Here is a 24,734-nt window from a genome sequence, read left to right as displayed (position 1 = left end):
TTTTCTCAAAATAGCCATTTCTTTGCATTATGATCTCCTCGTTCGAGATGAATCGTTGACAAAAATATTAAACAGTATCATGGCTTCATGAATATATAATGATGCTGGCCTATACTTTGAATAAATTTCATTGTTTATTCTGGATCACAATGAATTAGTAAGTCGGATACAGATACGCGGAATGCAGCAGTTTCTACCTAAATATTGTCAACATAGAGCTTCAAATTTTTTACCAAAACGACTTTCTGAGATCAATGCAAACGGTAATTTTCATTTAAGAAAAAAACATTGAATTACGTTAACGAGAATACGTGTACAGGGTAGCAGATTATGAATATTGACAAGAGAGTTCTTGCAAGTGAACTGTCGTACACTCTGTCTGTGATAATTCGCGCCAAGGGACTGTCAATTACAATTTTCTAATGCGGTATAATGCAAATTTTTCGGTCACCCACAACTGGCTTTGGGTCATTGGATAATAAATAATAATACGATGAATATTTTCTTTATTTTCATGATTTCATGCTGCCCGTCATTAAAACTTTAATCCTCTTGTTTTTCCACCTTGTTGCGTTCTTCTTGAATGAAATTACTGCGATTGTTTTGAAGAATAATACGCAGCAGGAGATCATGAAAAAATGACGTATCAAATCTGACAATGCCGTATAATAATACATATTGACTATCGTATCTTCAGACTGGAGATCTGACCGAAACAATGGACTAGTAATCAAACGAATATAACTTTTTATAGATCAATTATACTCACATTTATCAAGATCGAAAAAAAGATATTTGTACGCCACAGGGACAGAGTTGCATCACAGTTTTCATGATAGATTTGGTAGAAATTCGCGAGCTAATACTTCAAGTTCTCGATATTTGAAAACCCCCAATGTTTTTCAAAATTCAAAGTTTCATTGTGATTTTAAGTTTATTGAAAAGTTGTGAATGCAATGTAAATTTGAATAATAATATTGCAAGTGTTTATATTTGAATGAGTATGCAGCGCATAATCTGTTATTTACAGGAGCTCAAGCTCAAAATAGAAGATTTATTCGTCGACTTTATTAATTACACTTATGTCGATGAAGAAACCTTTTCAATCGACATTGATTATGAAACTGAAACGAAGAGTGTCATGAATTTGAGGCTAGATATTATCGAGGACTTGCCAAAAGATATTGGGGTATGCATGTAGATTTTTAAATAAATATTGGTCATATTTAATTCCAACTCCCATTGCTATTTTAAAAAGACGTAATAACATAACATCATATTTACCATAAAGTTTAAAATGAAAGTATGGGGCCGAGCATTTGGTCAGTACACGGTTCCGACCGGAATAAATTTGGATGTGAAACTTTGTCAAGGTAAATTGCAAGCCGTTATTAAGCCGTTTATGGTTGAGGCAGGTATGTCTGACACATGCCCACCAAACAAGGTAAAATTCCAAATAATTTCCTTTGCATTTGTTGATGCTTCTCTCATTTGCTTAAATTTGCATTCAGGGAACTTATGAAAGTCACGCGATGAGCACGGAAATAGTCGGATTACCATTATCCGTACTACCTGGTTTACATTTCCTAGTTGAAAGCGAAGCATACTCGGCGGACGCTGTTCTAGCGAAAGTCAGATGCTACATATTCGTCACGTAATTTTCTTCCTCCAGTCACTCTGTTCGTTGCTTAGGTATGGCAATTATTTTTCTGCAATAAATTCAGTGTAATAATAAACGATAATGTAGAAATAAAATTCATAAAAGAACAATATTTGCACACCTTGTCATTTTACAAATTGTCATTCTCTTTTCGCAAAGAAAAACAAAAAGAAACTTCGCTCTTGCAAAAATCTATCTTGGATTTTGCTTTAACTTCTGTACTCTTGGTATAGATATACTCATATAATAATATTATGTATTTCTTTAATAAAACATTGTTATATTATGCTAGATATTTATATTCGTTATTCATCTTATCACTTCATTACAATACGTATCATAAAATAAATATCCTTCATCATTAGTAATTTGTTATTTTTCCATTACATTTTCATTCATCTTAATCAGAGTAATTCATCAAGTTCTATCGTTATATGTCGTTCGTTCATCCTACAGCTTTTTTCATTCCATTCGACTTATACACCTTTCGGTAATAGTTTGATTAATGGTTCAGTGATTTTTGCAAAGTCTTATAAATCGGCTGTAATATCCTGCTAACCCTAGGAATTGTCGGATATTTTTAACAGTCCTTGGTTTTGGAAATTCTTTAACTGCTTCAACCTTTTTTGGATCCACTTCTTAGCCATTTTTACGAATTACATGACCTAAATAAGTCACTTTCCGCATCAAGAATTTACATTTGCTAACTTGTAATTTCAAGTTAGCTTTTCTCAACTTTTCAACTAACAGCTTGAATTTTCGATCATGTTCCTTGATTGTGTTGCGTAGATTACTATGTCATCTAAGTAAACGAATAATTCTGATCCTTGAAGACCTTTTAACAAATTATCTACTAATCGCTGAAAAGTTGCTGGTGCAGTCTTTAATCCAAAAGACATTCTAACAAATTCATACACTGAGGAAAAAATGTGATATTTTCAAAAAAGATTATTAGAATCTAATAAATAATTTAGTCCAATCCTCTTTTATAATTATTTAGTTGAAATTAATAAAAATTACTAAGTAAATTCAAAATATGTTTAATTAAAATGAAAACTTTTGCATAAACGTTACTTGCCCGTGATAAAATGTTTAATATATTCAAAATATAATTTTGAATTTATTAAACATTAAATTGAATTGGTCAAAAATTCTATCAAGTCTAATAATCGAAAATTTATATTTATTAAAGTAGTATATAATTCAATCAAATATTTACTAGTAATCGATAAATATTTAATATATTTAGTCGAAGATAGAATTGAAATGAAAAAATGTAAATTAGGCATAAATAAATATTATATTAATTAAATATTGCCGTCGTTGAAGAAGACAAAATAGTTATTTGATACCATTAATGGTGTTTTCTATATATATTTTTTACTCATTGAGATATTAGATTTATTAAGAATGCTCAAATGTTTGAATTATTGAATGTAAGAGAGAAATGAATAAGATACAAAAATGCCATATCGCTAAAATAAGCATTAAATCCGAACTACTAAACATTTACTTCAAATGAATAAATATTTAATTATAGCAATGCCAAGCATTTTTAAATCCAAAATGTGTAGTACAAATAGTAATTGATATGCGGTTATTTTCAATAAATATTCAGAATTAGCTAATAGATATTTAATAATTCAAATCAAAGATAATAGCAAGTTAAATAATGATTTTTTCATACGTATTGGCTAATTAATTAAAAATGAATGTGATATTAATAAATAAAAAACACTATCTTTATTATTCAATGAACAATTTTATTGACATATCATATCCATATATATAAAGTACGTATGGAAGTGCGCTTGGAGCAAATCAAAACTGTACCAGCTAGCACTTTCAAAATCAAAAGCATATTATTAGTTTAAAACTTAGTAGAAATATATTTGTTCGTGTTCGATTGTGTCATACTCTGTAGTTTCTTCAATTTCATAAGCTATTAGTTCTTTGCACAACTTAACGTTTCTGATGGCAAAACATACGAAAATAACTTTTTGACCAGTTATAACAACATATATAGTTTTTCTAAATATTTTATTTTATGTTCCAATGTTGATATATCTATCACTACTATAATAAGTGCCGTTTACTCTGATCCATTTAATTGTTTTATACTCTTTAAGATTATTTGCAATCAATTTATTTTTAAAACTGTTGAAATGATTCAAAAATTGTATTTTACTCCTAAAATTAATTTCACCCCTTGGAATCACCGAATGAGCACGAACAAAAAGGCACGGATCCAATATTTTTCGACGTACTACAACATATAAAAAAATCAAGAAAATCGGTGAGGCACACCTGGTGTAGTTTCCTTGTTAGTGAAACAGTAGATAATCAGAAAATTATTGAATACCACATTTTATTCGAGAGATTTTTCATTGGAAATTTGTTTTGGCGGTAAAATGCTAATAAAAGAGGAAAGTGGGTTCGTTTCATTCTCTGCGTAATGCAGCGAGGCCAACCGAGGAGCAATTGTTTTAAAAGTTGTACACTCGCTTTCCTATCGTCATTTTTGTCTATATGCGTACGACAATACATTTTGTTTGGACGTTATATATACGTAGAATTAGTGCGCGTAATCAGTATAGGTGTGATAGTATTTTACTTACCCAACACTTACCGATTTACTGACAATTGTTTTCGGTACTTTATCTTCTATTTTTATTGAGATATATTGAAATTTAATTTCTTACCACTTTATTTATTTATGGATCATAGAGCGGCGCCACCATCTGCGCATTTCTTGATACCACACACGCACACACCCACACGTCACACGCAGCAAGCGCACGCCGCAACAAACGGTGATATTGATCATATCTGTAATGATAATGTCTCACTGTCAATAATAGTGTCAATGTTTTGATTTTAAGAAGTGATTGATTGCTACGATGAAGAATATGATCAATCGTTATTTCATCTCTAAATTATACCATTCAGTATTAAAACATTAAGAACATTACTATTCTCATGAATTACGTTGATATAATCATCTCATTCGTCCTTTACAATGAAACAGGTTAGGTTTGATGATTGTTTATTGTTCGTATATCGTTTATTTCGGTAATGAGACAAATTTAATAGTATAAGTTTTACGTCTTAAAATGTAACATATGAATTAATTTCCAACAATACCATGTTATTTCAGAAAATAATGGCTTAATGTGCGATAACCTTTCATAACTACATTTCTTTGTAGAAGGTATGCCAATTTTGAAAAATTCATTGTAAAAAGTATTTTTTTACCACAATAATGATTGTCACCAATGATTTTTCAGAAGGATATAAATTTGTATACTTCTCACACTTTTATCATGACAATGGTATCCAGTATTTTGGAGGCTGTTGGTAACGGAGATCTGAACCAACTACGGAAAAGTATTGCTTTTCATAAAATCATTGATGATGATTGGACTGACTATAAACTTTTAATAGCATCACTGAATCAAGAAAACAAGGATGTAATAAAATTACTCCTGAATAATGGTTGCAGAGTACAACATGTATCTAAGAATCATTTTAAAGATTCACCTTTATATTGTGCAATCTTCAAACAAGATGAAGATATTTTAAAATTATTATTGAAGCAAGTATCGCTCACAAGTATTGATTATGAAAGTGAAAGTATATTTGAATCTATAACAAAGATTAGTCATGAAAAAATTAAATTAATTCTCGAAGCCTACATCGATCAAAATATTAATCTTCCAGATCATGATGGATTCACACCCTTTCATTTAGCTTGCTACATTGGAGATATCAATTTGGTAAAACAATTTCTTAGTTTTGATTGTGATCCAGACTGTTGTATACATGTTTATGCAAACTCTTTTGCTGGCTACTCCGCTCTGCATTTTGCAGTTGAAAGCAGATGCCCGCAAACAGTTGAATTACTTTTGCAAGTTTGTAGTAATATTATGGTAAAAAATTTAATAGATCAATCTCCATTTTGTTTGGCATGTGAGAAGAGAATCGAACCAATTATAGACTTATTCATAAAAGTATACAGCCAAAAAAATATCAAATGCATTGAAGATGAAGCATTTGCTTTGTTATATAAAGAGTTGATGATAAGAGATTTGTCTTTCTGCCTCAAATATGCTAGAGGTGTTTTGTGGACTAGCTGGACATGGCTGCACTTTGCAATAATTAGACAAAAGACACAATTAGTTAAATTTTTACTAGAATTTTCTGATAATAATCTAGTAAATGTAGCGGACAAAAGTGGGCTTACACCATTACATTTAGCCTGCCAATGTAGTTTTAAAACATCTCGCGAAGTTTCAACGCAAGTCGAATCTCGCTACTACGAGCCCAAAAAAATTAAAAAGAGCAAACCAGCAAATATAGTTGAAATAGTTGAAATGCTTCTAGCAAATGGAAGTAATGTCAATGCAAAAGATGATTTTGACAGAACGCCGTTGTTCTACGTACTGGAAACATTCAAGTGCATAGACCCAAATGGAATAAGTCAAATAACAAGATCAAATTTAATTCGTATTCGTTTACAACTATTCAAAATACTTGTAGATTACAAAGCCAGAATAGATATAGCTGATAAAGATGGTATGACTTTATTACATCACTTGTCCGACAGAGACTTGATATTTTACGAGCATGATAAGATAAAGTTAGCTCAGCAATTGTTATCGATGGGTGCAGATGTTAACGCCAAGACACGTAGAAATGTAACACCACTGTTCTTGTCCATACGCAACAAGTTCACCGACCTAGCCAAATTGTATATTAACTCGAATGCAGATGTCAATTGCGCTTGCTCGTACTTCAATAAGTTTACACCACTGCATGCTCTTCCATATTACAACGAGTACAACTACGAGAGCAATTATTTGCTGAGACAGCTACTGGAACACGGAGCCGACGTTAATGCTTCGGAAACTGATAACGCCACAGCTCTGCACATAGCAATAGACTATCATGGCCTGGAGGGCAATATCCTTGACGATAGGGATGAAATGGCTACGGCATTGCTGGACTACGGAGCAAATGTCGACGCGTTGGATAAACACCGACAAACTCCACTTCACAGGGCATGTCTGAATCGTTACAATAAGGGTACCATTGTGCTTCTAGACTACGGTGCAGATATCAATATCGAGGACGATTTCAGTCACACTCCCCTCGACTACGCTGGCTATCGGATTCAGCAGGAATCCAATCCCTCGTTTTTTTACACCATCAGACATCACGTGCACAAGTTGAAATTCATCGGCTGCCACGTGAGCGGCAAGAATGAACAATGCCTGCAGGAGCTGGAAAAGTTTTACGCGCATCGATTTAAAATTCCAAAGATCGAGGAATTTCTCGGTCTGTGTGCCAAGGAAATTGCCAAAATGAAAGATCTTAAACTCGACAATTACACAACCATGTACGATATTCTGTTGAAGAGTGCTAACGACATGACGAGGCACATAAAGAACGACGAGTTTGCTAAAATCATGAGGACCAAACGTTACAAGATTGACTTCAAAATCTACGGCTACTTGTTGCAGCTGCAATATCAGCGAGGATTGAAGAGGAGTAAACTGATGGAGCCGGCGCAGACATCTCTAAAAGCTCTAAGTGACTGCGAACTGCCCGATACTTCCATCAAGATTATTTTCGATCATCTTAGCGATGCGGACCTCCAGGATCTTATTGACGCTTACTAGTTTCGTATTTGAAGATAAAAAAAAATAGAGAGCGGAGAAAATGAGATGTATGCGCGTTTGTTATTGTTTAATAAAGCTTTTCTACGGTTTATTCAGAAACATCACTGTATTTCCATTCAAAAATCTCCCGCGCTCATGTCCAGACGAGAAATTCCCTCCAGTCTGCGCGCGCATCAGTTATAGTCTGCTTGTGCTTAGCGCTCCGCTCACCTCCAGCCTCCAGCACCAGTCGCACGCCTCGTGTCGTTCCATTGAGATATATATATAATAATCGACCGTCCGCGTACGAACAAATAACGCGTCGAATAAGCTCGCCACTCGAGATTAACTTGTGAAAGATGGCTGAGAAATTCAGAGTTTGCATCATCGGCTCCGGCAACTGGTAAGTACATTACTTCTAATATTTCACACTATGGATTTCACACGTAGATTTGAGGTTAATGCGGTTGTTTTGGTTCCAAGCTTTCGTTTTATCGATATCTCCATACGTTTTCACGAGAAATTAACAGCCGATTGTGCAATAGGAGTTTATCGAGTTTGATTTCCGAGCAACGAAAGAATGATCTTCTGTTAGGATATATTCTAGGAGCTTTCCGAAGCTGCAAGGTTACATCCCGCCAGACTGTCTCGCGTATAGACGTATTCTTATAAATAGTTGTTAGACTATATGCACCTTATACCGACATTGTTATCTGTAGCAGTGATAAATGTATTCGATGTATTATTGTAACATGTCACGAGACAGGATAGCCTGCAGTTTTTAAGCGGAAGTTTATATCTCGAGAAGTAAAAAAAGAATTAATTCTGCATACGTTTCCTGACCAAATGACAACGTTCCAGTCGTGAAATAGACGGGGCTGGCGCGATAATAAAAGTATCTGGTCTCGTTGAAATTTATGACGATCATTATCGTTCAAGTCCAAAGTTGTTACAGTCACGCGCCGTACGAGATTATATCCTGGGCGAGGCACACAGGCGCGAATTAACGTGCAATCACACGCGTTATCACGCGCTCTACAATTTTTCCCTGCTCGCCAACGCACACCTACGCAGCTTGACTTGAGTGCCCGGCATAGTTTGGATGCACCTGGCCAATAAGGTGTTATGCAACGGCCGCCCCTAGCGCGCTTTATTAAAAACCACTTTCGTCTGCTTTCTTCTTTTTTTTTTTTTTTTTTTTCAAGACACGCGTACGTCACGTGTTGTGTAATGCATCAATCGATCTTTTCCCTGGTCATACGGTTGCAGCTGCGGCATCGATCATGCAAGCAAGCATTGACTTTGGGAAGTTATTCACGGATCCTTTATCGGTTTTCCTTTTACCGTCCGCGATTTCGGAAGAAAACTAATCGCGCAGGCGCAGGTAAGGGCGGGGGTGGGGGGAGGGGCAAGGAAACATTTTTAGCGGCGAAGGCTGCTGCGTGGCCTTGACCTTCCACTTGCAAGCTTTCGCGCGTGTAAAACTTCTCGATTTTCGTTTGTGTGTTCCGCGCCGAATTTAACGATGATAGATTTCGATGAATTCGACTTTCTCAAGATAACCAGTTACAGTATGCGTCAGGCGCTGCTAATTAAATCGTCGGCGCTATCGCATTTTTTTTTTACTCGTTTGGACTTTGGTTTTAGCTCGTTATTCTTCTTCTGCGCAAAGGAAAAAACCACAATTTCGTGACTAAAGCATGAATGTAATTCACGAGATTTTCTAGCAGAGTATGTATTTAATTTTCATTGTAGTCATTGATTCAAAATGATCACTATCCATTATATGACTTTCAAAGTGATTTATGAAAACGTACTCATAAAGCACGGAGTGTAAAAGTTGCAAGTTGATTTTTCTTTTCTTGAATGACAAAGCAGTATTAACTTTTTTGTTCTGAAATGAACAATCGAATAATAGAATATGGAAACCGCTATGATTTACGTTTGCGGTTTGCAGGGGCTCGGCGATCGCCAAAATTGTCGGTAAAAATGCAGCAGCGCACGATCACTTCGAGGATCGCGTCACCATGTACGTGTACGAGGAGATCATCAATGGCAGGAAGCTGACGGAAATCATCAACGAGAGCCACGAGAACATCAAGTATCTGCCAGGACACAAAATACCCGAGAACGTCGTGAGTAATTTTACTTTTACGTCTATTTGTAATTAAATCCGACGAGGCCGTCTGCAAGCCACGTTAACGAAATAACGTTTGTGTGAATCTCGACGGTGGTAGATAAACGCGACAGTGACTGTGCGAAATAAAAAACGAAGAAAAAAAAGTGCGATGGCGAAAGCGTGATCCAAAGTCCAGCCGTAAGCCGCGACCTACATCAAGTTACTCGAATTCGTCGTTGAATTTTTTTCCGAAAAAGAAAAAAAAAAAGAAAAACAAGTCACACCTGCGCAGAGTGCACTTGGCCGTGACCCGCATTGATATCGATTACGCGCAGGCTTTCTCTGGCGTATTATCACGCAATCGCGTCGCGCGTCTTGAGACTCGCACCGATGTCGTTCGGTGATCACACCTCGCGTTCTGTTTCCCATCGATTCCGATTTTCGTCCTCGCCTGCATCTCCGATTCACCGGCAACTCACAATTGCGGAGTCATGCCTGCCAATCGAATTGGCATTCTCGTGAGAGGGAGAAAAAAATTGCAGTATACTGACCATTGAACCGACAGCTCTACGTGGAATCTGATTACGTCAGTCGCGATCGCGTGTAATTTTATATATAGCCAAGGTCGCGCCTCTCGATGCACACACGCTTTCCCTATCATTCATAGCGACGAGTCACAATTGGACTTTGCTGTAAAAACAATTAATGAGTGTTGAATATTCACATGCCTGCGACAGAGAGAAGCTTTTCGAATGAATTAATGCGCGTTTACTGTTCGTTGAGGGAGGGCATAATCATCGCAAAAGGAAAAATCTCTCTCGCGAACTTATTTAGCATCTTCGAGGAGGGATATTTTGCTAAAGTTTACTAAAGGCTTTTATTAAATTTTCAGCAACTTTTCAGACGATCACACTCATCCGATGAATCGGCAATGTTTTACCCTTCAACAAGAGAACGAATTTTTTCTTTCCGTGTGCTTCGATCGACAATTATAATTTAGTATAAATCTTTCACGACTATCCAGGAATAATATTTATTGGGTGGATTTCGATTACAGGAGGCAGTGCCAGACGTGGTGGAAGCAGCAAAGGACGCCGACATTCTGATTTTCGTGGTTCCTCATCAGTTCATCCGCAGGATATGCAGCACTCTGCTGGGCAAAATCAAACCAGATGCCATTGGACTCTCGCTCATCAAGGTATACCGCTCGCCGTAAATAAACACCGACGCGCGCGACTCGTTTTCCTAAGCTCTCTATGTCAATTTATTTTTGCTTTGCAAGTGACGCGTCCGCCACTATTTTTGAACTTCGACGGCTCATTTCTTTTTTTTTTTTCTTATCGCACTCGTTTGCGATAATTGATATTGATTGTCAAGAAAAATCTTTACTTCCTTTTTTAAATGCCTGTTTTTACTTGAATTGACATGAAAAGTCGCGAATGTTTGCCTATGCAACTCATGCAAGCGTTTTTTTTATATTTTATGTATGCAACCAAAATAGAGTGATTTATCGATATTTCAGTTGTTACCTTAAGAGTATTATATAATTTCTAAGAAATGTATACAAATTCTAAAAATAATTTATTTTCTTTCCAATATCTTATCTTAAGAGTATTATATAATTTCTAAGAAATTTATACAAATTCTCAAAGTAATTTATTTTCTTTCCAATATCTATAGCATTAGAATAAAAAATTCAAATAAAAGGTTTTTTATATAGATACAGCAAATAAAAACCACTTTCGGCCGTAGAAGTAGTTACGCATTGAGAGCGTTCTTTGGAGAAAAAAAAACAGCAAGGCCTAGCGATAAAATTTAATGAATGAAGTTACTGTGAGCGAATTCAATGAATATTTCAACTTTGTTGATAAATCGTGAACCTTCCTTTGACAGGGTTTCGACAAGAAAGAGGGTGGTGGTATAGAGCTCATCTCTCACATCATCGCCAGAGAGCTTAACATTCCAATGGCCGTCCTTATGGGAGCCAATCTTGCGTCCGAAGTCGCCGACGAGATGTTCTGTGAGACCACCATTGGTAAAGCCAATCACGCTCGTTTAATTTTGAACCAACGATTTAGTCAATCTGATTGTCGTTTGCTTAGTAGTTAGAGCGTGTATACTTATTTGTATAGATTCTTTCGATCGAATTGTAAAATTCAGTGAATTATCTTGAGTATCGGTTTATTGGCTCTGATAAAAAGTCAATAGAAAATGATTTATGAATCGTACTATGGACTATTCCATTTGTTGCGATAGTACTATACCTTAATTACCCTCGTGACATTGGATTTTTACGTTTTTTCTTGTTTTAATTAGCTCAGTTGATTCTTAGATTGATCATAAAAAAAGTACGTTTATTCATTTGCCTGTTACGAATAATATTTGCATAACGCTAGAAGTCCGGAATGTAGTCGACTGAGAAACAAGCTTAACTGCTCAGCAGGTAATGTAAGCTGTAACAACGAACATTTTTGAAACGCTCTTATGTATTTAATTACGCAAAACTTGCACAAAAGAAAGCGTCAAAACAACGTCGGTTTTCGTCAGCAAACAAACCGAATGTATAAGCACTGCAGTAAAAAAGAAAAAAAATTGTACTACACGAATAGAAGAAAAAAATAACAGTCGACACTGAATTACACAATATCTCTGTGTGTCGCGAAGCCGCATAAGTTTGCGCCCACAATAATGTACGTTTTCATGCCGATGACGCATTTAGTCGTCCGTCTCTATTTTGCATTTTCGTGAATCTACGTATGGCTTAGCCAATTTTTAACGCTACTTTTCTTTCACAATTTTAGGCTGTAAGGACAAGGCGAAAGCTCTAGTGCTGAGGGATATCATTCAGACATCTTACTTCCGAGTAGTGGTGGTTGCTGATGTCGACTCAGTCGAGTGTTGCGGTGCTCTCAAGGTATTTGCTCGTTTTCTTGCATACAATGCACCGCACGGGTGAATGACCCGACGCCTGACGTGCTTTAAATCGAAATTATTGATGCTCAGAAATTTGTGTATTGAACGATGCGAGAATTGCATCGACGGCACTGTATTCGGTTATAACGGGATCGATAGTTTTATTTATTCAAATTGACAGACAATTTTTTAAATAATCAAATTACTGTTTAATTGTGATTTTTATTGACGATTTAGTACGTCGGTTGAGACACTACTATTGATATCATCAAACACTGTACCGATTCGTATTGTTGATACTATAAAACAACATCAAAACTACAATTGCTATAAAATTTAATGAGTCCGCTATTATGATTTTTACTGTATAAATAAATATACGTTACATAAGGTATTGCCTGTAAATCACGCAACACGTTAATCTTAACAAATTGAACAAAATTCTGTCAAACCACATCTAATTCTAATGTAACTGTTCCCTTCAGAATGGTAGCCTTAATAATCCATGATCTTACAGAACATCGTAGCATGTGGAGCTGGTTTTGTAGATGGTCTCGGCCTGGGTGACAATACAAAAGCGGCAGTTATCAGGTTGGGTCTGATGGAGATGATTAAGTTTGTGGATGTCTTTTTTCCTGGCGGTAAACTTGCAACCTTCTTCGAGAGTTGCGGTGTTGCCGATCTAATTACAACTTGCTACGGTGGTAGAAACCGTAAAGTCTCAGAAGCTTTCGTCAAAACCGGCAAGGTATGTCGATAGTCTAGTGATGCTTGGACGATATTCAAGTTCTATTGATAGGTTTGCTTAGTTTAAGTTGCAGTAGCGATATTAATTATGAGCGCGTTCAATCGCTACATATTAAATTAATATAATGCAGTCTCATCGTGGAACATGAGTTGCATCTATTTTGGCGATAACGAAATGTTTTTAATTTGTATGTCACTTGGCCAATCATTTTTTAAACAAGTTTCATTATTATTTCTTAAATACATTTGACGTTCGGCAAATGATATTTTTAAGTCTTAGTATATTTATTATGATATATTGTCGTTCAACAAATGATATTTTTTAAGCCTTAGTGTATTCATTATCCAAGTATAAAAGTAGTTGTGTTCTATTGTTTTTATCGTTGATGTATCGATTTAAATGCAGAAAAAAGAATTTTTTTATATTTCCATGTAAAATCCGTTTATGAAAAATGTTTAAAGTCTCTAAAATTATTTTTATTTTAAATCTTTTGTCTTTTCTCCACTATTGGAAGATTTCAACCAACTTTACGTTTCTGTATAGAGCATCGAGGAGCTGGAAAAAGAAATGTTGAACGGTCAAAAATTGCAAGGACCCTTTACCGCCGAGGAGGTGAATTACATGCTGAAGGCCAGAAACATGGAAAACCGTTTTCCACTTTTCACGGCGATCCATCGAATTTGTGTAAACGAATTAAAGGCGCAGGATTTAATCGACTGTATTCGCAGCCATCCAGAGCACATGTAAGCGACCAAAAGGGCAGTTTTACATCATGCACCCCTCGCGTATTTCTCTTTCGTTTTACTATACGGGGATTATTGTTGTCCAAATTGTAGAGTCAGTTTGATGACTTTTGTTAACAATCGACGTAAATGGCGTCAAGGAATGTTGTGTACATAAGCGTGTATATATTTGTTTTTGCACCTAAAGTTATGTATTCATTTGTACTAATGGTGCTGTAGAGGAACTCTTTATCGTTCTCTCTCTCACTCTCTATATATCTCTCTCCTCTCTCTATCTCTCTCTCTCCCTCTGGAATGATTTTACTCAAAATATCAGACGTATGTATATGCGGTTGTTAATGGTGCATTTATTACTTTATATTTTTAGAATACCAGCGGGCTAATTGCACACAAATGTATTACGATCGTTATGACGCGAGGATTTTTATTTTTCACGTTGAATACCTCTCGTAGAAGTACGTAGAAAATTACGAAAGTTTAAATTTGATAAATAAAATAGATTTTAAGTGCATTAGCACACTTAAAAAACTGAGTAAAACAGTATCACAAACCAGAAATTCTTTTTAAGATTTCGGCCAGGTTACTTTTAACTGTGTAGACTTACATTTAGTGTTTAAATCATGATGCGCTTAATAAAGTTTCTTGCCTCGAAATAAATTTACACGACTTAGAAAGTAAGATTCTTAAAAATGCACCACGTATAAATTACTTTTAACTATTTTTATTGATTTAATTGGATTACTCTTGTTGGTTAATTGAAAATTGGATATCTGATATTGTTAGACAGCAAGAAATATCAAATGTATTTCACATTTGTTAAAGAAATGCGAGGCATTGTTGTAAGTAACTGAAATGTACTTGATTAACATTATGAAAATACATTATTACTATTAGTTATTACAACTGTTCTCATAATTTACTAACATCTTATCTACTCCAATCTGAAAACTTCTTTTAAACAATCTGCCTTTAATTTCATCAATACTTTTTGAATTTTTTTATTGATCATCAAAATTTTAGGGATGACTTGGACTTTGAGCAACAGCAACCCCAGCAAACCAATTCACCAAAAAGTCACCTCTGAGGACTGTGGAGTAGACTCTAAAGAAAAAATTGAAAAATGTGTTCCATTCGAAAATAATCGTCATCATCGCCATAGCATATGCATAGCATGGGAAAGTGTCATTGAATCAAAGCCAAAGCTCACCAATACAAGCCATAATACTATCTAATCATCACTATCATCATCCCTAGAGCTTAGCTGTTTCCAACTTACACACATGGCATCCAGTCAATGTATAGCATCAGGGTACTTTGTTTAGTTTTACACTATTCTTTTTTAAGTTTGTTACGTTTTTGACGAGCTTGATGAGGTGTGGATGTTTTTTTTTTCCTTAAATTATAGTTTTATAACTGTTTTTCTATAATGGTTTCGGTGCAAAAGAAGCTGTTGTTACTCACAAATACTTTCTTATACTTTTTAATTTCTATTTCATAAATACCGGTTAGATGAAATATACACGAGATAAATTGTATTATAGGAATAAAAAAAATAGAGATTTTCCATATGACACATGTTTTCATTTTTAAATAAATTTTTATTAATGTATTTGTATGCGTTCGAATGAACACAATGTAATTGTTGAAATACCAAAACCATTTGATGAGTATTATAGCCGTTTCATATACCTTCAATCATAAACAAGCTAAGAAACTTATCATTTATTTTAAAAAATTATACTGATATGAATACGGTGACTTAGAGCATCGATCAATTGTAACAAATAGCTAAACTGACTAATTCATTCATAGCCAAAATACTAACCGATTTGCAATCATTCATTACATTTTTATCAACAACTTTCTAATTTTTAAAGATGATTTATTTTGAACCTGTCAAGCTACACAACAGCGTTGATCAAACTGATAGCGGAAGCTAAATAAATAAAGTTAGGAAGGAAGTAAAAATAAAGCGACGATTGACAGACTAAGGGTTCCGCCAGTTAGCCTGCAGTGAAGGGCAATGTTGCAAGCTGAACTTGAAAAATGAGATCCACCGCATATGAGACACAGCCAGCGGCGTAAACTTGTGCGGCATCGACGATCACGCGAAAGCTCCGTGACTGTGTTGATCGAGGGGGAAGAGCGTCGCGACAAAAGAGGAAGAACAAACGGAAAAAAGCTGAGTTCGATAACAGGTGCGAAGCTTCGAAGATTGACTAATAATAAACGTGGAAGTGTCGACGCTGACGATCCTTGATGTGCGGCCAGCGGTGGCGTTAAGGTCAGGTGGAGCGCAGAGCAACGAATATCGGGCGTCGCGAGCGCTCAACTGGCAGTCACTCCGCTCTCAACCCGCCAAGCTTGCGCATCATACGAATATCAAAGTACGCACGCAGCCTCGTTCCCCGTCGACGTTCATACGAGTGCTCGGTTTTGTTTCTCTGTGACGTTTCGTGTAAGAACTTGCCAAGTGCGAGATCGCTATCCGATAGCTTAGTTGCCTTTCCTCCGAAAATCCCCTATCGCGGATCCACCAGTACCGCACTTTAACGCCAATTCTGTATTCGAGCAGATAAGTTTCATCCGGCGTGCGTTTGTTGTATTTTTTGGCAACATGTCGAAGACCAGGATCTGCATCGTAGGGAGTGGCAATTGGTGAGTGATCGACAAATCAACGCTCGGAAGCGACACGAGCCATCGAAACAAAAACAAAAAAAAACAAAAAAAGTCCCCCCGTCTCACAGCCTCGCAGACGGAAGCTTTACAAAGGCGCGAGCGACGAGAAGACAAGTCGCGAGGCAGTTGGCGTAATAGCGCTCGAAGGCCGCGGATTATTTCGACGCGCGGTGACGCTCGGCCCATTGCATAAATCGCTTAGCTTCGTTGACGTTGTCCTCGCACGCTTCGTATACATGCCACGACGAGACTGCATGCCGATAACGCATTTTGCTCTCGCCATCGACTATTGCAGCTATTGAGATACGACTTTATTTTTCGAGAGATAATACGCTGTTTGCCGCCCGACTGGACCGTTCATGTGCAAAACGCTCTTTAGTTCGGACTCTTTCGATATTGTAGAAACTTAATTACGTATATAAGTGGATTAACCATTTATACATTTACATCTTGAGTATACAGCTTGACTGCTTACGAAAGAAAGCGGTGTACGTGAATCAGAACGCAAATCAAATTTTCACGAACGCAAATCTGCGATTGTGCCAAAATTCGATTCGGTAGATTCAGCGATTGAGCGCGTTGTTCAGTAGCAAAAGCTCTGGCCAATTACCGGGACTATAAGATTTATTTCCGCGTGCTTCATTTTTCGTTTTCTTTTTGGCAACGCGTCCGCAAGAATTATGCGACCAACCGTTAGTCTACCAGATAACAATGCTAAGCTGTGACGTCGATCTTAACACGACACTTATTACCGACACATTCATATAATACACCATTGGCCATGACTTGCCAACGGCAGAACCATAAAATCAATGCAAATGCGATAATAAAAATAATATCAAACGACGGTGATAAAAATTAGGGGCTCGGCGATCGCCAAGATCGTGGGAGCGAACGTGACCAAGTTCAGCGACAAGTTCGAGGAGAAGGTGACGATGTACGTGTACGAGGAGATGATCGACGGCAAGAAGCTGACCGAGATCATCAACACCACTCACGAGAACGTCAAGTACCTGCCGGGACACAAGCTTCCGCCTAATATCGTGAGTATGCGTGAGTGTGTGTGTACTGCAAAAACGCTCGGACGCCGAGAGGAGCGGGTTCAGTTTATTGAGCATAACAACGCAACAGTTGATTAAAGAGATAATAGAAAAAGCCAGTCGGGTGGACGATCAGTAGTTGGTAGTGGTGCGCACGTAGACCTTGCCGGACGGCATGCTCACGCGGTCGACACCCTCGGGGAACAGTTTCGGGATGTCCTCCTCCTTCACCGTCGGCACGATCATCACTTTGTCACCGGGCTGCGGGAACACAAAAAGAACGGTCAAGTCGTCAGCGAACGCTCTCTCTCTCTCTCTCTCTCTCTCTCTGTCTCTCTTACCGTCCAGTTGGCCGGCGTGACGATTTCGGGTCTCCTGTCGACGAGCTGCAGCGAATCGATCACTCGCAGGATTTCGCTGCAACAGTCACGCGGCAGCGACTAAGATGTAATATCCCCTCGTTGCCAAATCGAGAGTCGATCGATGGACTCTGAAGTACTCACTCGACGTTGCGACCAGTCGACGTCGGGTAGTGCATCGCCAGTCTGAGCCTGTGATCGGGACTAATCACGTAGAGCGCTCTCACGGTCACGGCGTTCATCGGGTCGTCCTTGCCCTCCTCGTCGATCATGCCCAGCTGCACCGCCAGGCTCCTGTCGGGGTCGGCGATGATCGGGTAGGGGAACTCGCCGTGGATGTCCGGGCAGTACGACCTGATGTCCTGCGACAGGAACAGACAGGCGAACGCGTGAGGGCCGTGGGTCAGGCATGGCTGTAGCGAGGAGAGTGCGTACGTTGACCCAGTCGACGTGGTCGTTGAGCTGGTCGACGGACAGCGCGAGGACCTTGGTGTTGCGCTTCTCGAAGTGGGCCGAGTGCACGGCCATTCTGCCCAACTCCGTGGTGCACACCGGCGTGAAATCCGCTGGGTGCGAGAACAGCACCACCCATCTGCAGCTCGCATAGTTCCACGTGATTAGCTCGATTACGTGGATTAATCCACGACGCGATCGCGATAAAGCATATTTATAATTGTCACATCGTCGCGAGTGTAACGATAACGACTGCGCTGTCTCCTCGGCGTCCTGCGTAAATATATTTGCTTCGCTATAAATTCAAATTCCGCGCGACGCTTAAAATTAATTTGATCGTCGCGACTCAAAGAAGTAATAATAATAACGCATCAGCAGCGGCGTCGTGCGATCCAAAAACGGCAAATCAAGGTTGCGTGCCAAGATCAATGCCGCGGCTCGTTATGCAATTAGTAAATGCGAATTTCTTCGAGTACGTATCTAGGTATGCAGTGGCGCGACATGCATGGCACGTTCGTTACACTTCTTTTGATATTCTTCGCGTGCGCGCGCGGCTAACGTTATCTTATCGCCGGTTTCGGTTAGACGGAATGCTTGTTTGATAGAAGACTTTTGTTTGATCGGCCAACCAAATGCAAATGCAGTAACTATGCAGATAATAGGTGGAAAGTATTGAATTAGTCTTGAGAAATTTGTTGACTTTTCATCGCGCGATTGCGTAAAAGCGAAGATGAGTTTTCCAATTGACCTATTTTTTTACTGTGAACGTGAGGATAGAACATAATTTCTATGATTATTCGCTGAACGACTCTACTGTGCATTTACATTTGGAGAGAAAAAAAATTTTTTACGATCGCTGACCAGATAACTTGCACTGATACGTATTGTTTGATTGAGAATAGTTAGGATTGTTCATTTTTTACAAACGTACATACTATAGTTTACGATAAACGAATTTTTCGAGATGACGTTTCTTCAACGATATTTGAAAACTAAGGTTCAGTTGTTGTGGAATACGTCGCAAATAAAAGAAAAATTTAATTGTAAAAAATTCTTTTTATTTCGATTTATTTCTCTAGCAGGTACTTCTACGTTATATAATTTTGTATTGAATTAATCGGTTAATTTATGAATTATATCCACTTTTAACTAGTTTAATATACTCTTATCCTTAGAGAATTTGAAAATAATTCATTTGTGATGGACGATAAAACCAAAAATTGTCGCTTCCTCTTTGTTATTCACAGCATAACAAAATAAAATTGATTTTCGTTTTTAAAGGCATACAAAAAATCATAATATCCTAAATAACTTAAAATGTACGGAAATTTTTTTTAAGTGCTTGCGAATTTTTGGTGAAAAAACGTTTTTAAAATGACTTAAAAATGAAAACATTCGTTCAATAAAAATTTGTATCGTCTGGAACATCCAAACGTTTGAAAATTGTTTTTAAAACAGTATCAAAATGTTTTTAAAATAGGAGTTTCATTCTCGATACTAGGAGCTAAAAAAAATAATATAATGAAATTGTACTGCAATTTGTCTAAAAATTCGCGGGTGTACAAAATTCAAAAATAATATTAGGCCGTCAGATCCGTACTAAGTTCAATCTAACGAAATGCCCTTTTTGAAATCTTGTCTTAGAACCTTGCAGACTTTTGGACTTTTCATTGTGTTATTTCTCCGAGAATGATTTTCCTGTTTTTAAAATATTGTTCAAACATTTACAAACATTTAATGCTATTCTAAATTTCATTGAACAAATGTTTTCAAAACGTCAGCTTACTCTGGAGACTTAAAAAACGAGTGAACGTTGATATAATTTTAAAGACGTGTTTAACAACAGTGTTGTTGTTTAACAAAAGTGCTCTTTTTTTCATTCAACCAAATCGATAAAAATTTCAAAGTTTTCTAAAAAACGTTTTTAAAAAGTTTTACGTTTCTCAATCTTTGAGAAACAGTAAGTCCTAAACAACAATCGACATCGGTATCCAGGTACAAAGCACGCGAATGCTGAATAAAGCACAAGGCTCTAATGAACCAACTAAAGAACAGCCGTTTTTTTCCACTTACTTAACACTCGATAGTTAACAACAATTCCTCGAACGACAAGAAAAACACTCACGATTTAGCCTGCCAGTCGTAAAAATCAATGGGCCCGAACGTACTGTCTGCCTGGAAATTCGGAACGACGGAATTCAGCCTCATCGCGAACAATTGCAAGCCCGTTGGCGTTTTCCAGCGCACAGAACAACCATGGCGCGCTGGGCGCGACTTTTATTAGCTCGCGGCTCGCTGCAACAAATGCCGCGCGCGTCGGATCGAGTAGCGGGGGGAATGTTTATTGCTCGCGCTACCTCAAACGCGTCGCGGCGCGCGCCAGCCAAGCCTCCGCCTCGCTTGGGCTTCTTCCCTCGATGTCGCCCCCCCCCCCCCCATGGCAATACTCCCACACGCGCGTCTCGACGAGCCTAATAATCGTTGATTTTCGCTGCGACGACGGTGATCTCGCGAAAATACCGATCGTCGCAATCGACTGCCCCGAGCGCAAAGCATTTCGCTAGCGCGCGAAAGCTACTTTGCACCGAGGGAAGCTTGCGCAACGGGCGTCCTTTCAATCTTACTCGGCGTACGTCAACTTAGCTTTTGTCAAGAGGATGTCGTCTCTCGCTCTTTTATTTGCCATCGATTCAAATGAGCCACGTTACGCAAGCTCGCCGCGGAAAAATATTGGCTACGTTGTTTGGGCACTTATTTGCCACTGGGCATCGAAGCATCGAATTTTCATCGAAGGCATTCACTCCGCAAAACGGGGGGGGGGGGTGAAAAACCAATCGATATGCGACCGAGGATGTACACAATGCGTTCGATCTCGCTGATTACGGCTTGGTGTTTGCATTCCGATGCCGTGCGTTCCTATTCGTCGCGGACGACGCTTGTCGCGCTTGCAACAACGTCAACATATATTCAGATGTCTTTTTTTTTTCAATGCCGACGTGTGCGCGCTCGGGCAAATCGATCTGGGACAATAGTTTCTCCAGCGCACGCTTTCACAATTCGTTATCGCTGCTCGTCGGCTAGTATAAGTCACCGGACCGGGGGGGGGGGGGGGGGGGGTAAAAAGCAAGCGTCCTCAGCTGGATGTAATCATGATCGCGCTGTCTTGGCATTATTGTAAGCACTCAATTTCGAGTTTGCTGATCTATCGCCCGTCGAGGAGAAAAAAAAAATGTCGATTTATACCAACGGCGAGGGTAAACCCTTTGAAAAATAAAAACCGCTTGAGGTAGCTAGCATCGTGTATAAATTAGTTCTAAGCTAACAGCTTCGTTATTCAATTTCATCCTCGCTGACCGGAGATCACAATAGCTTCTGCGATTTTTCTTCTTCTCAATCGATCGCTTTATAGCTGGCTGTTTTCCTCATTTTCGTTGAAATGTGCCTTACCTTATTGTAATAACTATGCGGTGGAAGCGAGCGCGTACATTTTTATTGTGACAAACAATATCCCTCGACGCATGATTTTGTCGATTCGACGAAATCCTATTTTCAAACTAAAATCATCCAACGGTCGTTAGAAATTCATCGTTGGCTTTTATATATATCCATAACGTCCGTGTAAACTAGAGAAACATCTTAACTCGTGTAATCAACTGGAATGTAATATGCGCATAGGTCGCCGTGCCAGATGCCGTTGAAGCGGCCAAAGAAGCCGACATCCTGATCTTCGTGGTACCGCATCAGTTCATCCCTGGACTGTGTGCCGCTATGCTTGGTAAAATCAAACCAACCGCTGTCGGCCTATCACTCATTAAGGTACGAGTAATTTGGTAAAAGAAAAGCTCGCTTCTGTCTCTCAAGTCTATCATTGATTTTGTCATTGAAGGGTTTCGCGCCAGCTGAGGGTACGAAGATTCAATTGATCTCCAAAATCATCGAGGAGAAGCTCAAGATCCCGTGCTCCGTTCTCATGGGTGCTAATCTTGCCAACGAAGTCGCCGAGGAACACTTCTGCGAGACTACCATTGGTCAGTATACGTAGATTTTTCTTTCTTCGATCGTTTAGTTAACTACTAAACGATCGCGCGCTCGAGAGAATTCCTAATTATTCACGCCGGATGAATCACATATCCCCGCAAGTTACGTAATCGAGTTTTAGCTCGGTGTGCTTACGCTCATTTACAAGACTGCTTTTTTTTTCTATTCTCCGCTGACATATTATGCAAATGTAAAAGTTCATAAATTTGTGATTGATTGCGAAAATTTGCATAACGCACTCTCGCAATAAAAAAAAATATTCGAATTTATTACCAACGACACATAACGATTCTCCTACGATTATTCGAATTTATCGTCATTAAGTACGTATCTATACGGCGTTCAATTGAAAATAAAGAGAACAAAAAATAGAAAGAAGCGTATAAGATTGCGATATTGAGTAACGCAAACATGGCTTATATCCTTCGCGAGCGCGGCGGTTTTACGAATTCGCCAGCTCGCGAAAATCAATATGACTTGTATGATCTATTTGCGTAATGTATAACTGATACGCAGGCTGCAAGGACAAAGCGATGGGACCGATAATGAAGGACTGCATGCAGACGCCCAACTTCCGGGTGACGGTCGTCGAGGACACCGAGGCCGTTGAAGTTTGTGGAGCTCTTAAAGTAAGTATATTTTTAAATATACTTCACGAATGTTTATATTGCTTCCATAATTAAAAAAATAATTGGACAGGGAATTGATTTGTTGATTGTAACTTTATAAAAAATATAGCATGCTTTTTTTGATCCAGCAAAATGTAATCGTAGAATAATTAACAAAACAGTGAAAATTCTTTCTTGACTTTTATCTTACAATAAAATTTACAATAAAATATACTTCGGATATAAATATGTAATAATCAACGTCCACAAGTTTCATCACATTAAACTATCGCTAAAATAAAAAATAAATAAAACAATATTCCCTTCAACAGAACATCGTCGCTTGCGCAGCAGGTTTCGTGGATGGTCTGGCATTGGGTGACAACACGAAAGCCGCAGTTATCAGGCTGGGATTGATGGAGATGGTAAGATACGTGGATATGTTCCACGGTGGTTCCAAAATATCCACTTTCTTCGAGAGCTGCGGCGTTGCCGATCTGATTACCACCTGCTACGGTGGTAGAAATCGCAAGGTCTCCGAGGCCTTCGTCAAGACCGGCAAGGTACGTGGTACCAAAATATCTTCTAAGCTTTTTGGCACAAATGCCACGCGCTCAGAAATTCTTTTACAAGCTCTTACCGTTAGAAATAGCCATTGCCATTGCTTTTTGTGCGCGCTGTTCAATCATAATTTGAAACATGCGCGAATCTAGTATAACTTGTCGCTCTAAACTAATATTAATCGAAATGCCGTTGCAGTCAATCGAAGAATTGGAGAAAGAAATGTTGAACGGTCAGAAACTGCAAGGTCCGGCAACAGCCGAGGAGGTGAACGGTATGCTGAAGGGAGCCAACGCCACCGACAAATTCCCTCTATTCACGGCTGTTCATTTGATCTGTACGAAGCAACTCAAGCCCCAGGATTTGATCGACCAGATTCGCAACCACCCAGTTCACCAGTGCGTAACTCCTTCCAATGATGATCAGTTTAATTCCTCGTGTGGCTATTATATACCCGATCGTATCAAGCTGAGCCTTGTCATCTGCTTCAATCTTAATCGACCTTTTCACAGCGAGGCTCTAGCCTGAAATTCTTTTTCTTCCAGTCCTTTCATAGACTTAGTTGTATCATCGTCACTTTCTTTCCATTATTGTAAATCATCGTTAGATTTGAGCGTGAACATTCCCCTCATTTCTAATCATATCCTTCTCTGATATATAGACAAACGCAAGCTTGAATTATCTGCATATTGAGACTACGTGGAACAGTATTATTCACTGCCTTTTTTGTTGCTGTTGTTATCAAAAGAGATTGAGAATCATATTATACTCACGTCTTGCCGAACAATTCTTTCAGAGCGTAAGCCGACTCGACTGACCGACGAGAGTGTGTCTCGGACGATTATCATCTATATCCCGCACGCCTTCAAAAAAACACTCTCACACACACATTCACGCTGCAATGAGAGGCGATTGAGCGCGCTCGTCATGTGATATGTATAAATTATTTATATACAGCTGATTGTGCATGATTGTACTACGTCTCTTCGTTAACAATCACCTTTGCACCTAAACCTACATATTGTAAATATATGTATATTGTATCTATATATCTCTGCCTTAGTGCACAGCTATTTGATGATTCTTGTAAATAAAGTGCACTAACTCTTCCTACTTATTTTATTTTATTACCTTGTTTTGTACGAATTTCGTT

The 24,734-nt window shown here is 38.3% G+C and overlaps 5 protein-coding genes across 9 annotated transcripts; 4 read left to right on the top strand and 1 right to left on the bottom strand.

Annotated features, from left to right (window-relative positions):
- The first annotated feature begins 820 nt into the window (after positions 1–820).
- Positions 821–1,942, top strand: LOC131666506 (uncharacterized). The gene is made up of 4 exons (XM_058939235.1): positions 821–958; positions 1,031–1,189; positions 1,292–1,444; positions 1,512–1,942. Exons 1-4 carry the CDS (start codon positions 896–898, stop codon positions 1,656–1,658), a joined length of 522 nt encoding a protein of 173 aa, XP_058795218.1. The 5' UTR covers positions 821–895; the 3' UTR covers positions 1,659–1,942.
- Positions 1,943–4,442: 2,500 nt separating this feature from the next.
- Positions 4,443–7,431, top strand: LOC131666501 (ankyrin-3-like). 2 transcript variants are annotated; one of them, XM_058939227.1, is made up of 3 exons: positions 4,443–4,688; positions 4,818–4,871; positions 4,951–7,431. In XM_058939227.1, exon 3 carries the CDS (start codon positions 4,984–4,986, stop codon positions 7,339–7,341), a length of 2,358 nt encoding a protein of 785 aa, XP_058795210.1. In that variant the 5' UTR covers positions 4,443–4,688; positions 4,818–4,871; positions 4,951–4,983; the 3' UTR covers positions 7,342–7,431. The 2 variants fall into 2 exon arrangements, with proteins under 2 accessions (XP_058795210.1, XP_058795209.1); XM_058939226.1 differs by having other exon boundaries at positions 4,948–7,431.
- Positions 7,432–7,566: 135 nt separating this feature from the next.
- On the top strand, positions 7,567–15,358 carry LOC131666504 (glycerol-3-phosphate dehydrogenase [NAD(+)], cytoplasmic-like). The gene is made up of 8 exons (XM_058939232.1): positions 7,567–7,723; positions 9,278–9,455; positions 10,497–10,637; positions 11,333–11,474; positions 12,241–12,353; positions 12,870–13,100; positions 13,644–13,843; positions 14,864–15,358. Exons 1-8 carry the CDS (start codon positions 7,680–7,682, stop codon positions 14,925–14,927), a joined length of 1,113 nt encoding a protein of 370 aa, XP_058795215.1. The 5' UTR covers positions 7,567–7,679; the 3' UTR covers positions 14,928–15,358.
- A 108-nt stretch (positions 15,359–15,466) lies between these two features.
- LOC131666502 (glycerol-3-phosphate dehydrogenase [NAD(+)], cytoplasmic-like) lies at positions 15,467–24,690 on the top strand. 4 transcript variants are annotated; one of them, XM_058939230.1, is made up of 8 exons: positions 15,467–16,230; positions 16,419–16,501; positions 17,385–17,565; positions 22,050–22,190; positions 22,261–22,402; positions 22,929–23,041; positions 23,353–23,583; positions 23,780–24,263. In XM_058939230.1, the coding sequence occupies exons 2-8, from the start codon at positions 16,461–16,463 to the stop codon at positions 24,107–24,109; spliced, it is 1,179 nt and encodes a 392-aa protein (XP_058795213.1). In that variant the 5' UTR covers positions 15,467–16,230; positions 16,419–16,460; the 3' UTR covers positions 24,110–24,263. The 4 variants fall into 4 exon arrangements, with proteins under 4 accessions (XP_058795213.1, XP_058795212.1, XP_058795211.1 ...); XM_058939229.1 differs by having other exon boundaries at positions 15,467–16,301; XM_058939231.1 differs by adding an exon at positions 24,378–24,690 and having other exon boundaries at positions 15,474–16,501; positions 23,780–23,979.
- Positions 17,612–20,658, bottom strand: LOC131666505 (peroxiredoxin-6-like). The gene is made up of 5 exons (XM_058939234.1): positions 20,500–20,658; positions 18,357–18,513; positions 18,066–18,283; positions 17,904–17,979; positions 17,612–17,823 (listed from the first exon to the last, which is right to left on the bottom strand). Exons 1-5 carry the CDS (start codon positions 20,580–20,582, stop codon positions 17,695–17,697), a joined length of 663 nt encoding a protein of 220 aa, XP_058795217.1. The 5' UTR covers positions 20,583–20,658; the 3' UTR covers positions 17,612–17,694.
- Positions 24,691–24,734: the final 44 nt, after the last annotated feature.

The sequence above is a fragment of the Phymastichus coffea genome, unplaced genomic scaffold (genome assembly GCF_024137745.1).
Source record: "Phymastichus coffea isolate CEN01 unplaced genomic scaffold, Cenicafe_Pcof_1.1 PCOF00059, whole genome shotgun sequence".
Taxonomy (NCBI): domain Eukaryota; kingdom Metazoa; phylum Arthropoda; class Insecta; order Hymenoptera; family Eulophidae; genus Phymastichus; species Phymastichus coffea.
The sequence above is the reverse complement of the archived record's forward strand: the minus strand, read 5'-3'. Positions and strand labels throughout refer to the sequence as shown.